Consider the following 13,354-nt stretch of genomic DNA (forward strand, 5'->3'; position numbering starts at 1 on the left):
ATTACTATGATAAGGAATAATAATACAAAAATAAATTAAAAAAAACTATCGACAAATATGGGTGTCAATTTTGGTCATTAACCGATAGTTTCAAAAAGCAACTATCGGCACCGATATATCCGTTGACCTCTAACTGAGTGGTGTAGGTAACTGATCAAGGCAGTAATCTCTCCAGTGTTTCATGTCTGTCTGTGAATTAACAGCTGACGCTCAAAAGGCTAGTATCAATTGTAACGTGTGGTTTTCTTTTCTTTACATTTTGTATTAATGATCGTGAATTAGTCCATAAACAATGATGGTAACAGAGTCTTGGCTGCGTTATAATGCTCTATATGTTATTATTTACCAAGTTAAGCTTTTTGTAGCCTATATATCCACCAAATTAAGGGTTTTGGCCAAAGAGGAACACAGAGGAATACAAATAATGTGATAATAATTTGATTAAAATTATTTTATTGAATTAAATACATGGTGTGCCGATTAATTAATCGAATTAATCGCACATAATAAATATTTTCTGAGAAAGCCCCTCAAGTAACAATAATTCAATATATAATGATGAAATAATTATAAATAGTAAATCATTTAATTTTGAATTTTAAATATAAATATTTAAATATATATTTATATAACGCGTTAAATCGACAGCCATAAAATAAAAATAACAAATAATATCGGCAACTATCCGTGCCAATTCTTTTCTGATAACCGATAGTTTCTAAAAGTAACTATCGGCACCGATTAATCGGTATAACCGATACATCGGTTGACCTCTAATTGAGTGTAAAAAGGACAGTGATAACTGATCCTGGCAGTAATCTCTCCAGTGTTTTGTGTCTGTCTGTGAATGAACAGCTGACGCTCACAAGGTTGGCCATGAAACATTAGCCCATACTAGACATGACGGAAAACAGGTGACGACACTGCAACACCACTTGACTTTACTTCTCATCTATTGTGCTTAATTCTGTTGGCACCAAAGATCCGTAGCAAATCTCATATGATTACACTCTTGCGATATCCTCTAAACCTGCTGGGCTCTTTGGTTTCTGAGTTCCATAGCTGCTGTAAACGCATCTCATTACCCGTCGTAACTGGCTTTCTGGGCCCATGTGCCGCAAGGACCGGGGTCACTGGAGGTTGATTGGTTACTAGGAGAACTGCAGTAGTGCTGGCTGGGATTTCCAGGTGGACTTTGAACCATCTCAAAATCCTGCAAGACCCTGCAACGAGCAAACACAGTGTAGAAGCTCATTAATCACGACAGGCTCTGGCCAAAGCTCTGGTGTCAAACGCAATGAGAGTCCTAGAACAAGACTCATTCATATTCCCGACCGGAGGGAGGAAATACTGTAAAAAAGAAAAGAAAAAAAAAGTGGTTGAGCAGATTCTATTCATAGCAGGGCCCTTGTCTCCAGGGCTGAGCATCTGTGCATTCCAGGAGGAATATAAGAGAAACATACTAGAGGAAGCAATGACAGGCCATGTGCAAAATGGATCCCAGCAGAGCCGAGAACGAGACGACAGCCGGGGTGAAGAGGCCATGAATGTGTGTGTAGTTCAGACAAGGTGAAGACACACGTATGCAGCACACAGTCACTCAAATGCACAATCTTGAAGGGCTCTCAACTCTGCAGCACCAGAAAATCAAGTTCACAATTAGCTCACCCTGAAAGGCGTCTCTTGATACTCTGAAAAATATACGAAAGCGAGACTAGACTCGGACATAGTCATTCCGTAGTTTTTTTCTGTGTGTCTAATCCATAGGATGGGATGTGTCATCTTTAATAGCCTCTATGTGCTGTCTTTTGGGTTTCCCCTGCCACTTTCCAAGACAAATCAAGTGGATATGTCAGCAGTTACCAGTCAGGGTAATCAAGCATCACCGTTATGAATCATTATTCCTTACAGTTCATGCTGCTGAGATGTTCATCAACATATGACCAGAGAAAACCAGGTGTTGCTTTTTGTTACCTGTCCAAACACATTCAAAGTGGTGACCAAGTACAGTATAATAAAATCAGTGGGAAAATACTGTACTTGCAGTATACAGGCATTCCATATGAGGCACCACGTAACATCTGGGCTTAGTATTTATTCTTGTTCAGGGCAAATAGGTCACTGTAAATCTCACAAAAATGTTACATATTTAAAATATTTTACCCCACAATCAAAAGGGGAAAAAAGAAATGCTATTTTGATATAAAATTAAAAAAAATATAAGTAATAAAGCCTATTTTAGGACCATTAATATTTTTAGAATTGACATTATTTTCATGAAATACATTATTATATTTATTAATATATTTTTATGGTATATCATTTAAATTAAGTACAACTGTAATCTTGAAAAATGGCAGTATTATATTTTTTATTGTTTTACAGTAATGAGAATGATATTTTTTTCCTGCATTACAGTAGTGAGAATTTGTGGAGACGTATGCAGCTTAATTGTCTTCAAAATAATATAACAGTGCAAAAAATCTTAAAGGAATATTCCGGGTTCAATACAAGTTCAGCTCAAACGGCAGCATTTGTGGCATAATGTTGATTACCACAAAAATTAATTTCGACTCATCCCTCCTTTTCTTTAAAAAAAAAAAGCACAAATCTGTGTTACAGTGAGTCACTTACAATGGAAGTCAATGGGGTCAATCTGTAAACATTAAAATACTCACTGTTTCAAAAGTATAGCCACATGACGTAAACGATGTGTGTGTTAACATGTTTTCAGTGTGATTAAATAACTTGCAACCTTAACTTGTGTGAAGTTACAGCCAATACTACAACTTCGCTGCCATGTTGACATAAACTCTGGAATCCCAGAAAGCGATTTTATCACATTAAAACCATATTACGTCTTATGTTTACGTCTTGTTGCTATACTTCTGAAACAGTGAGTATTTTAACGTTTATGAATTGGCACCATTCACTTCCATTGTAAATGCCTCACTGTAACTGTGACTGTCAATTGAGCTTAACGTGAACTGAAGCTGGAACTTTCTTTAATGGTGGTAAAACAGACCTATAATATAAATTCAGATTTTTTCTTTTGTTTTAGAGGAGAACTATGACATCTGTTCGTGAGATACGATAACATACATACAGAATGATATAATATAACATAGAATCATTTAATAATTTCTCATATTATAAGTTGATTTGAAAAACAAAACAACTCCCAAGCCTCTTGTCCCATCAAAGACAATAAAACAGACTCCAGACATGTGTTTGCTTTCACTGTCCATACAAAATAGATTTTCAGATCGATCGGCATTATATAAAAAGCTGATCGATGGGCAATAGTGTTTCAGCTGAATATAAATCACAAGAGGAAACAACCCAGAACAGAAAAAAAAAATAGTACGGACATCTTTTGAAGAGATCATTGCAATGAAACACACCATTGGGAAGCACTTGCACACAGAAGTACACACACACACACACACACACACACACACACACACACACACACGAAAAGAGATGATGATCAAACAGTAATAAGATGACAAACTAATCCACTTTACACCTCTCTGAAAACCTCCCCCACCAGACTGTCCTCACATGTCTGTCTACGTATCTCTCTTTCATATTACAGAGTGACAGAGTTGAATTCAGTTATGACACTTGAGAAATTAAAGGAAGTTGTCATTTCACTTAGAAGTGTGGAAGAACACGTGCAGTGCTTGGCTACGTTTGGAATAACATACTTTACTTACTATTACATACTATGATTACCATTTCTGCATTATATACAGTGGCAAGAAAAAGTATGTAAACCCTTTGGAATTAGCTGGTTTTCTGCATTTTTTTGGTCATAAAATGTGATCTAATTTTCATCAAATTCACAAGTATAGACAAACACAATGTGCTTAAGCTAACAACACACAAACAATTATAATCTTTCATGTCTTTATTGAACACACCCCAATAAACATTCACAGTGCTGTGGAAAAAGTAAGTGAACCCCTAGGCTAAAGATGTCAACAAAAGCTAACAAGAGTCAAGAGTTGGCCAACCTGGCATCCAATTAATGAAACGAGATTGGAGGTGTGGGTTAGAGCTACTTTGACTTATAAAAAGCACTCAAACATTTTGAGTTTGCTATTCACAAGAAGCATCTGGTTTAGTACTGTAGGTACTCTCCCTAGAAGTGGCCGTCCAGCCAAGATGACTCAAAGGGCACACCGCAGAATGCTCAATGAGGTAAACAAGAACCCTTGAGTGACAGCTAAAGACTTGAAGGAATCACTGGAACTGGTTAACATCTCTTTTCATGAGTCTACTATATACAGAAAACATTAAACAAGTATGGTGTCCATGACAGGACACCACGAAGGAAGCCGCTGCTTTCCAACAAAGACATTGCTGCATGCCTAAAGTTTTCCAATGATCATCTTGACACTCCAGAACACTACTGGGAAAATGTTTTGTGGATTGATGAAACTAAGGTTGAATTGTTTGGGAAGAACACGCAGCACTACGTATGGTGTACAAATGGCACCACATACCAACATGAAAACTGTGAAGTACGGTGAAGAGAACGTCATGATTTGAGGCTGCTACGGGCCCTGGACCGCTTGCCATCATTAAGGGAAAATGTATTATCATTTTATAAAGATATCCTACAGGATAATATTAATATCAAGGGGGCTGTGCGCCAGCTGAAGCTCAGTAGAAGTTGGGTGATGCAGCAGGACAATGACCCTAAACATCAAAGTAAACCCACTACAGAATGGCTTCAAAAAAAGGAAATCCACCTTTTGGAGTGTCCCAGTCAGAGCCCAGACCTTAACCCAATAGAGATGCTTTGAAATGACCTTAAGAGAGCCGTTCACACCAGACATCTTAAGAATATGGCTGAGCTAAAGCAGTTCTGTAAGGAAGAATGCTCCAAAATGTGTTTGTCTACAATTGTGACTTTGATGAAGATGAGATCACATTTTATGACCAATTAATGCAGAAAAACAACTAATTTTTTCCTCTGTAGTATGCATACTGGATAAATGAACTTGAATTACAGCCACAATTTTTAACATCTCTATTTTTACCCATTATTTGATCGGACTGCCAAAAACTACAACATTTTTACAACAAATTGAATTTACAACTTTGTGACAAATTCACTTTTAAAAGTACAAATATTCCATGCTGTCTCTCCATTAATGTGGTCATATCAGTTGCATGCAAATTCATTATAAAATAATTATAAAAATACTGTTTAAAGTAGTAGACGGTAGATATGTGTCACAGGTCACAGGAGTGCATTTATTGGCTATTTTACAATGGATTCGAATGTTGCTCATGCAGTCATAGTCAATTATTGTACAAGGTGCGGCAGCTTAAAATTCATTTGTTATGAATCTTAAAAGAGAGAACTAATTTCACAGCTTTCAACATGGCTCATCCAATTATATTTAAGTGTTATGTAACGTAAAGCAGCTGTTTGTGCATGGATGCCTGATTTAACATTCATTTGATATGAATGATCTTATCTTTTGGTTTGCGTCCATCAAATTCCAAAAAATTTTCAGCTGTTAAGTATTTCATTCACTGGTCTATCCAAAAATAAGCATTACTACATGGTTATGTAATATTTAAAAAAAATTGGGTTGAATTTCCAGCATCAATTACTATATTGTGATATAGACCTTGACCGAGATATAAAATGACTCATAACACGATACACATTATGGTCATATGCTAGTAGACCAAGACCAAAACCTAAATGTGCATAAACCAGTCTGGTCTAACATCAGAAGTCATGCTGGTCTTAGCCAGGTTTTTTTTTCAGCAAGGCTCTCTTACCTCGAGCCATCCTGGTACTTCTTATCGAAAGAGGTGCTGCGCGAGATGGCAGCCTGTGCGTACTGAAACATCTGTTGGCCTGGAGAGGGTCGATCTGGAGCCTGAGTGGGTGAAACACGAGAGAGCGGCAGCGCCTGGGGAACATGAGTCATCCGATGCCAACCAGGCCCAGTACCAAGCGCCTTGTACTCCATGATGGGGACACGGTACAGCTCTGAGGCACCTCTGTAGGACACAGAGAGGACAAGACATCAAACACATAGTCACCTCTACTATGACAAACACGTTCTTTATTTCTTAGTTCAAAGTTATTTTGGTATATGTTTCTGGGGCTTAAGATAAAAAAATGTCTAAGTGGTGTAACTGTCCGGAGACAGTAAAAATAAAAAAAATAAAAATAATAAAAATGTCTTATTAAATGCTGAAATTCTTGAAAAAAATAAATGTTGGCATAAATAGAACAGCATAATATTTTATATATATATAGAAGACTCTTTTAGAAGTAAAAAAAATAATAATTATTTTATCATATATTTAAATATCAATATTTTTATGGAAAGGTTGATTTTGTTCAGGTCATTTGGTGCATAAGATAAGTCTTAATTTTCATGACTCACGAAAATTCACGATATTTGTAAAAAATATTTTTACCTTGAAAAATATGTTTTTAAATATTTTCGAATTTAATTATTAAGTTGCGTACACTCTCATGTATTCAAGGTGCAAGAAAAGTATTTTATTAGCTTTTAATTGATGGTTGCACCACATGACATTTTTTAAGTATTTAAATAAAAAATAAAAAAATAAAAAAAAAAATTATAAAATGTGATAAATGTTTTTCAAAAATCTGTGAAACCAACATGGACCAAAAGATTAAATTTATACGATCTTGACGTGTTTTCTACTAGATTGTAAAAAGATTTATTATTTTTATCACCTCGGACAACCTTATTTGTCAATGACCGTTTAACCACAGGGTTGAACTGTGTTCTCAGGACAAAGGTGTGCCCGACATTTTTAAAAACATCCGATATTTTTACATTTTTATGAGAAGGCACATTTTGTCCAGGTCAAATGGAGTAACCCTAATAACACTTCTTTATATTATTGACCTGATTTGAAAAATAGGTTTAAAAACATGTTTGAATTTAAAGATTACATTGTGTGCACTCTCATGTATTCAAGGTGCAAGTATTTTAATCCCATTTACTTAATGGTTGCACCACATGACATTTTAGAAATTCTTTTTATAAAATGTTATTGTTAATTATTATAATTAAAATTGATTTATTGAATGTGTTAAAAATGTTCTTAGCATTTTTTTTACTGTGATGGGCACAGACAGAGGCAACAAGAAACCAAAGATCTGGTGCATAACGCAGAACTTATAACTGTAAACATGCCAAAAATACACCGGGGACTCTTATTTTGACATGTCTGTACTCCTAGTTGCTCACACAAACAGATAAGGGAAATAAAATATGCACTTTTACAATCATCTACAATTTATTACTATATACACGCTGTAAAATAAACAGCTCATAAAAAAAAAAATAAGCAGTAATTGATTTTGAACCGCTCTGAAACCGCTGGAAACACAGTATCATGAGCTTCCTGCAAGCTTGGAGAATGTGCAACAGTGCCGCGTCTTCACTTTAAAGCGTGCAGCGCATACAGACTATAGATTTATTTAATTAAATCACAGCCTTCTGCAGTTTAATAATTACATTTGGCCATATCACGATTCCTTATGTTTTAAACTAGATTTTTCCAAAGATTTCTCATTTTTATTAACTCAGTCAAATTTATTTGTCAATTACTTACAGACCTTGAAATCAAATAGACAATGTTTAACATGTAACATAACATACATCTAGCATTAACGCATCACTACGTGATTTCATTATATCAGAGATAATGTTTTACATGTTCATGGGATACCTACACAAGCTTACCCAGTGTTTATCTCCACTTAGAAACAATTTGAATTTCATTAAATGCACGACAAGCAGCTGACAACATATCTAATTATAGAACTATTTGTTTGTGAGCACCTCCAGTGATTCATCAAATTAATTGTATGGATTAACTTGATTCTGGTTAGGTCATTGACTGCATTTCTATAGAGTTAATTAGCCTTGAAATGGCTGGGAGGTTCAAAGCTGTGTTGTGGGTGCAGACTGTTCCTTCCACAAGAATGAGGATTATCATCGAAGCTGAGTTACAGGTCAGAGACCCCCGACAGCAGGAACACTTCCTTCAAGCTTCTGGATAACTCCCGGCTGTTAACGTTTATAACTGTGAGCTGTTTAAAGAGCCAGACAATTTCTATAAATCTATGCCAATTTGCAAATCTGGAGCATTTTTCTGCTTAAGTCACATGCTTAAGATTTACTTTAACTCTGTGCCAAAACCTAACGAGCTGCTTTGCTGCCTGCTCCCTACATAGGCAGCTGCCTTTTACAGTGGCAAAAAAAAGTATGTGAACCCTTTGGAATTAGCTTAAGCTAACACACAAACAATTATAATCTTTCATGTCTTTATCTAACACATCCCGTTAAACATTCAAAGAACTGTGGAAAAAGTAAGTGAACCCCTAGATGCAGCGTAATGAATGGAACAGAATGCAGGCATCATGAGACACGTATATAAACGTCTAAAAATGCAGCGCTCCTGTGCTAGATGCTGGAAAAACAGCAAGGCGTGGCACAGCATCTTAGAATTTGGCTAAAACTGAGATAGCATAAATAAGTTAACCTTTTAGAACAACCTTTATGTCAAGAGCGTGCCTATGATGCCTTAAAATACGAAAACAGTGAATGTCTTCCGTTGATACTGAATTTGAAAGTTAATCTGGCATAGAGTTTAAGCACTGCAGGGCTGTTTGGCAAGAGAAAGTACAAATTGTATTAGACAAATTATGTACTGTGTTTTGCTGTAATTATCTACAATGTGTGTGTGCGTAAGAGAGAGAATAACCGAAAGGATAAACCGAAAACTAACATGAGGTCAGCCCTAGCCCGTGGGAGTCATTGACGGTTAATAATCCACTCTGCTCAGACCACACACTCCGCACTACTTCCGAAACAAGAATCTCTGGTGATCTTCTTGAATGAAGGGCTGGAGCAGACAAAGGCACTCAAATCAAGTTCTCATAGTCTTCATAACCAGATATGATACTTCAGAATGTACTTCTATGAAGAATACTACTCTCTTAGACTCACACATTCCACAAGACTGTGGAATAGAAAAATCTCATCCAGACCAAGACCTGCAAATGAACAAATAAGCCCCTAGTCTTGTACTATGAAGAGCAAGGCAGCCCTACAGACTGCAGTAAAACCACAGAGAACAAGTAAGATCAGACATTTCCAGACAATGAGAGAGCAAACAAGAGTACATTTTCTAAAGAAAATGAGAGTCATGCAGAGCTCATCGCCTTAATGCTACGGTGTTGTGTGTGGTTGCCAGGGTGCTGCTAGGGTGTTCTGAGTGGTTGCTTTGGTTTCTAATTGGCCCAAGTCAAAAAAGCCTGTCGGCAAGTCTCCATGATATGACATTCCCTAGTTATGGCTCCTTCAATGCAAGTTGCTAATTTTATATATATTAACAGTATACACTGATAAGCCAAAACATTATGACCACCTGCCTAATATGCTGTTGGTCCTCCGTGTGCTGCCAAAACAGCGCCGACCCGCCGAGGCATGTGAACCTGTGAAGGTGTCCTGTGGTATCTGGCACCAAGTCATTAGCAGCAAATCCTTCAAGTCCTGTAAGTTGCGAGGTGGAGCCGGTGTGGATCGGACTTGTTGGTCCTGCACATCCCACAGATGCTCAATCGGATTGAGATCTGGGGTATTTGGAGGCCAGGGTAACACCTTGAACTCTTCATCATGTTCCTCATTCCTGAACAATGTGTGCAGTGTGGCAGGGTGCATTATCCTGCTGAAAGAGGCCACTGCCATCAGGGAATACCATTGCCATGAAGGGGTGTACCTGGTAATTTTCAGCAGCATGGAAAAACTCTTTCTCATAAACAATCTTACAAAATGAATAGAAAATAACATAATCATCTTTAGCACCATAGACAGAATTCTATCATTACACATCTGTTAGTGAACTGTTCTTTATCTTAATTGGACTTACATGTATTTTTGTTAGCGAATGTGGACATATACGGTTTTCTTATCATGTTCGGTTACAGACTCGAGTCTAACTGTTCATGTTCCCAGAACTCAGTTGGTAGGTTACTGATTGCTAGATAATGTATTTTTGGATATAATCTGATCTTTCACTTAATATTTTAGATCGAAATCAGCTTCATGGCTAGGGTTTCTAGGTCGTTGAGTGGACTGTTCAGTTTCGAGACACGTTTTCAGGTCCAACGCATAAATTGCAAGAATTAGCTTTCACTCGCTGTTTCACGAAGATCTGGCAACCGTATATGGCTGGTATAGTCAACTTTTCAAAGCCACCTCACATTGTGCGTGCATGAATGGCTTTGGTTGTCTGGGAAATCACAGAGCCAGCGCGATGTAGGCAATCCCTTCACTACACTTCAAACTTAAAAACAATAGTGTTATTTACACAAATCTATGCTTTTGGACTCCTTTCATAGTTGTACATATTTTAACACTGTTTTCAAAGAACAAGAGGAGATACTTTAATTCAGTGGTGGAGTTATAGATGAGCAGAACGACTCAAGTGTCGGTAAAATTTGTTAAAATAAGGGTGGGGCAAACGGGGGTTTGATGGACAAGTATTTTTCATCGGACAGCAACGATATACTGTATGCTTGCTCTTAAGTCAATGACATAATTATAAAAACATTTAGACATTTGTTTCGATATTTTTACTGGAAAACAAGGGCTGAATTATGTCCATTTGACCCAATCAGATGCGTTTCATAGGGATATATGGATGCTAAGCACAGACCTTTGACAAGGTAACTAACGGATCTTCAACAAATAAATAGGCTAAATAACTATAATGTCTTATCGCACAAAACTATCAAAAGTAAGAAACAGGAAAGCTTTAATACAGAGCGGCACAAAACATTAATCACAGCAGAGGATCGATCGATCGGTTGGTCTGTCTATCTGTCTGTGTCTATCAATCTATCTATCTTTAGATTAACATATTAAGCAAAACGTGTAATTTCTTTCATTAAATTATAAATTGATTTTTCATCAGGAAGACAATTTTAAAATCGTTTGTTTTATTCACAGTTTGTAACAGAATTTTCTTTCCCAACCCTAGAAAAAGCCCTGAACGCACATAGTTACATGTGCAGTTGTAAATGAATATGGCTTTTTGTTGCATTTCCACTTTTAACTTCATGAGACAGAACAATATAAAACAGCAAACGCTCACGATTAAAATGAGCCCAAATACAATGTGATACAATGTGTAAATCTTCAGATAATCTTGGATAAAATGTGACGCTACCACAGATTTCTTTTGAACCCTTTCGCACGTACGATCAAATTGGTGTGATAACACTAGGTGTATGATCAAACTGGTGCGATCTGCATTCATGCTGCTGTTTATCAGCAAAGAGGGACTTTTCATAATGAATCAGCTGCTAAAATAGTCTTTTCAACATCACAATATCTTTATTTTTTATTAAAAACATTCAAATAATCACAAAATAAAAGTACAAAGCCGTTACCGTTGGAGTTGGCTGTTTTGATACAGCAATGCGGCGCTGTTTTCTGATATCAAACAAAGAATATATAAACTAGTTAGTCCAACTGAGCCTTCTCCCATTCCGTTCGTCACTCATTCTCACCACTTCAGGGGCAGGGAAAGTGGAAGGGCTAGGTTTTTAGAAACTTCTATGCTTCTATGCTATGACGAACTCAGAATCCCATTTTTAATTACAATGAAAACAATATGGTGGCTTGCATACCCGACATTAGCCTTCGCGATCGCATCTTATCTATCATAATCATCATTATAAAAATCTTAAAATCACATTATATCTTTGATAATATTTAATCTGACCTCCAGTGCATCTGCTGTGAAGAGTACGGACACATTTTTAAAAATATAGTACACATTAAAAAAATTACGCTGGGGGATCTGTTATACAGGTGAAACTCACATGCGAAAGGGTTATTCATCCTGGGAGACAGTGACCACATTTACATGCACTTAAGGAAATGGTTTATTCCAGGGTTTTTTCAGAAAGCATCATTCTGAAAAGTAATGTAAACAAGAACACAGTTTTACTTACGGCGTTTAAGGGATTAAGAGAAAGCGGTTTAATGCACCCAGGTTTAAGGACAATGCAGCTTATGTGGATTATGTGTCAATGTATAAGCAGTGTTCTTACAGGTTTTTCAAGAGTGCACATGTGCGTGAACAGACCAGATTAACTGACATCAGGATGGAGCCCAACAACAAATCAACACATAGAAAAGATTTAAAATATCTGGGACTACAGTGGGAAAAGCACATACACTATAAAATGCACTCATTTATACACACCAATTTAACATTTCGACAACTGTCCCTCAAGATCGTGCATATGCACTGGGGGAATCCCGGAGTTTGTTTTTATATTTTTATCCCCTTTTTTCCCCAATTTGGAATGCCCAATTCCCACTACTTAGTAGGTCCTCGTGGTGGCGCGGTTACCTCAATCTGGGTGACGGAGGACAAGTATCAGTTGCCTCCGCTTCTGAGACCATCAATCCGCACATCTTATCACGTGGCTCATTGTGCATGACACCGCGGAGACTCACAGCATGTGGAGGTTCATGCTACTCTCCGCGATCCACGCGCCCCATTGAGAGCGAGAGCCACAAATCGCGACCACGAGGAGGTTACCCCATGTGACTCTACCCTCCCTAGCAACCGGGCCAACTTTGGTTGCTTAGGAGACCTGGCTGGAGTCACTCAGCACGCCTTGGAATCGAACTTGCGACTCCAGGGGTGGTAGTCAATACTCGCTGAGCTACCCAGGCCCCGGAATCCCGGAGTTTTTCATAAAAGGGGAAACCCCACTATTGCAATTCCGCTGCAGGTCGCTATAGAAAAACAAACACAGTTTCAACTCTGGAATATCTGTGAATAAAGCGAAGCAACAGGATAAAATAGCCCAGTCTTCCTCGGATGCAATGTTTGTTATTTACACAAGCGTCACGATGAAATTACGTTGCGGTGGAGAAAGCTGCTCACTGACCATACCGCACGTATACGGAAGTAAAGAGAAAGCCGATAACACAATACATTTAAACACATTCAGTGATTTTGAGTCTTAAGCAGCTTTCTCGCATTAAACGGCTTTCTGTTGTCCATGTAAACGAGCTCATTCTCTGGTTACAAAGCGGACTAATCACAGCTGCTGTGGTCTGAATAGACACAGCGCGTATATACATTTTTTAAGGGCAACCGCCATAACCGCTGTAGCTACGCATAGACTACAACGTGCATTCGACAAAGACGTATAAATCAGCTTTTAGAGTTAGGTGTTTAGAACTAACCCTTAACCTGAAAATGACCCTTATAATAACATTGACGGTTGCCCAAGTAAACACCA

General features: G+C 37.5%; 1 protein-coding gene across 3 annotated transcripts in view; it reads right to left on the reverse strand.

Moving 5' to 3' along the window:
• The window catches only part of sipa1l2 (signal-induced proliferation-associated 1 like 2), a 127,156-nt gene that overhangs the window by 36,675 nt on the left and 77,127 nt on the right, over positions 1-13,354 (reverse strand). For 2 of the 3 annotated variants that reach the window (XM_051672180.1, XM_051672179.1), the window contains exons 10-11: positions 5,809-6,033; positions 1,086-1,223 (exon numbers count right to left, since the gene is read on the reverse strand). In XM_051672180.1, coding sequence (XP_051528140.1) covers positions 1,086-1,223; positions 5,809-6,033 — 363 coding nt within the window. The remainder of the gene's footprint in view (positions 1-1,085; positions 1,224-5,808; positions 6,034-13,354) is intronic. The other variant, XM_051672181.1, reaches the window with a different exon arrangement.

The sequence above is a fragment of the Myxocyprinus asiaticus genome, chromosome 35 (assembly GCF_019703515.2).
Source record: "Myxocyprinus asiaticus isolate MX2 ecotype Aquarium Trade chromosome 35, UBuf_Myxa_2, whole genome shotgun sequence".
Taxonomy (NCBI): domain Eukaryota; kingdom Metazoa; phylum Chordata; class Actinopteri; order Cypriniformes; family Catostomidae; genus Myxocyprinus; species Myxocyprinus asiaticus.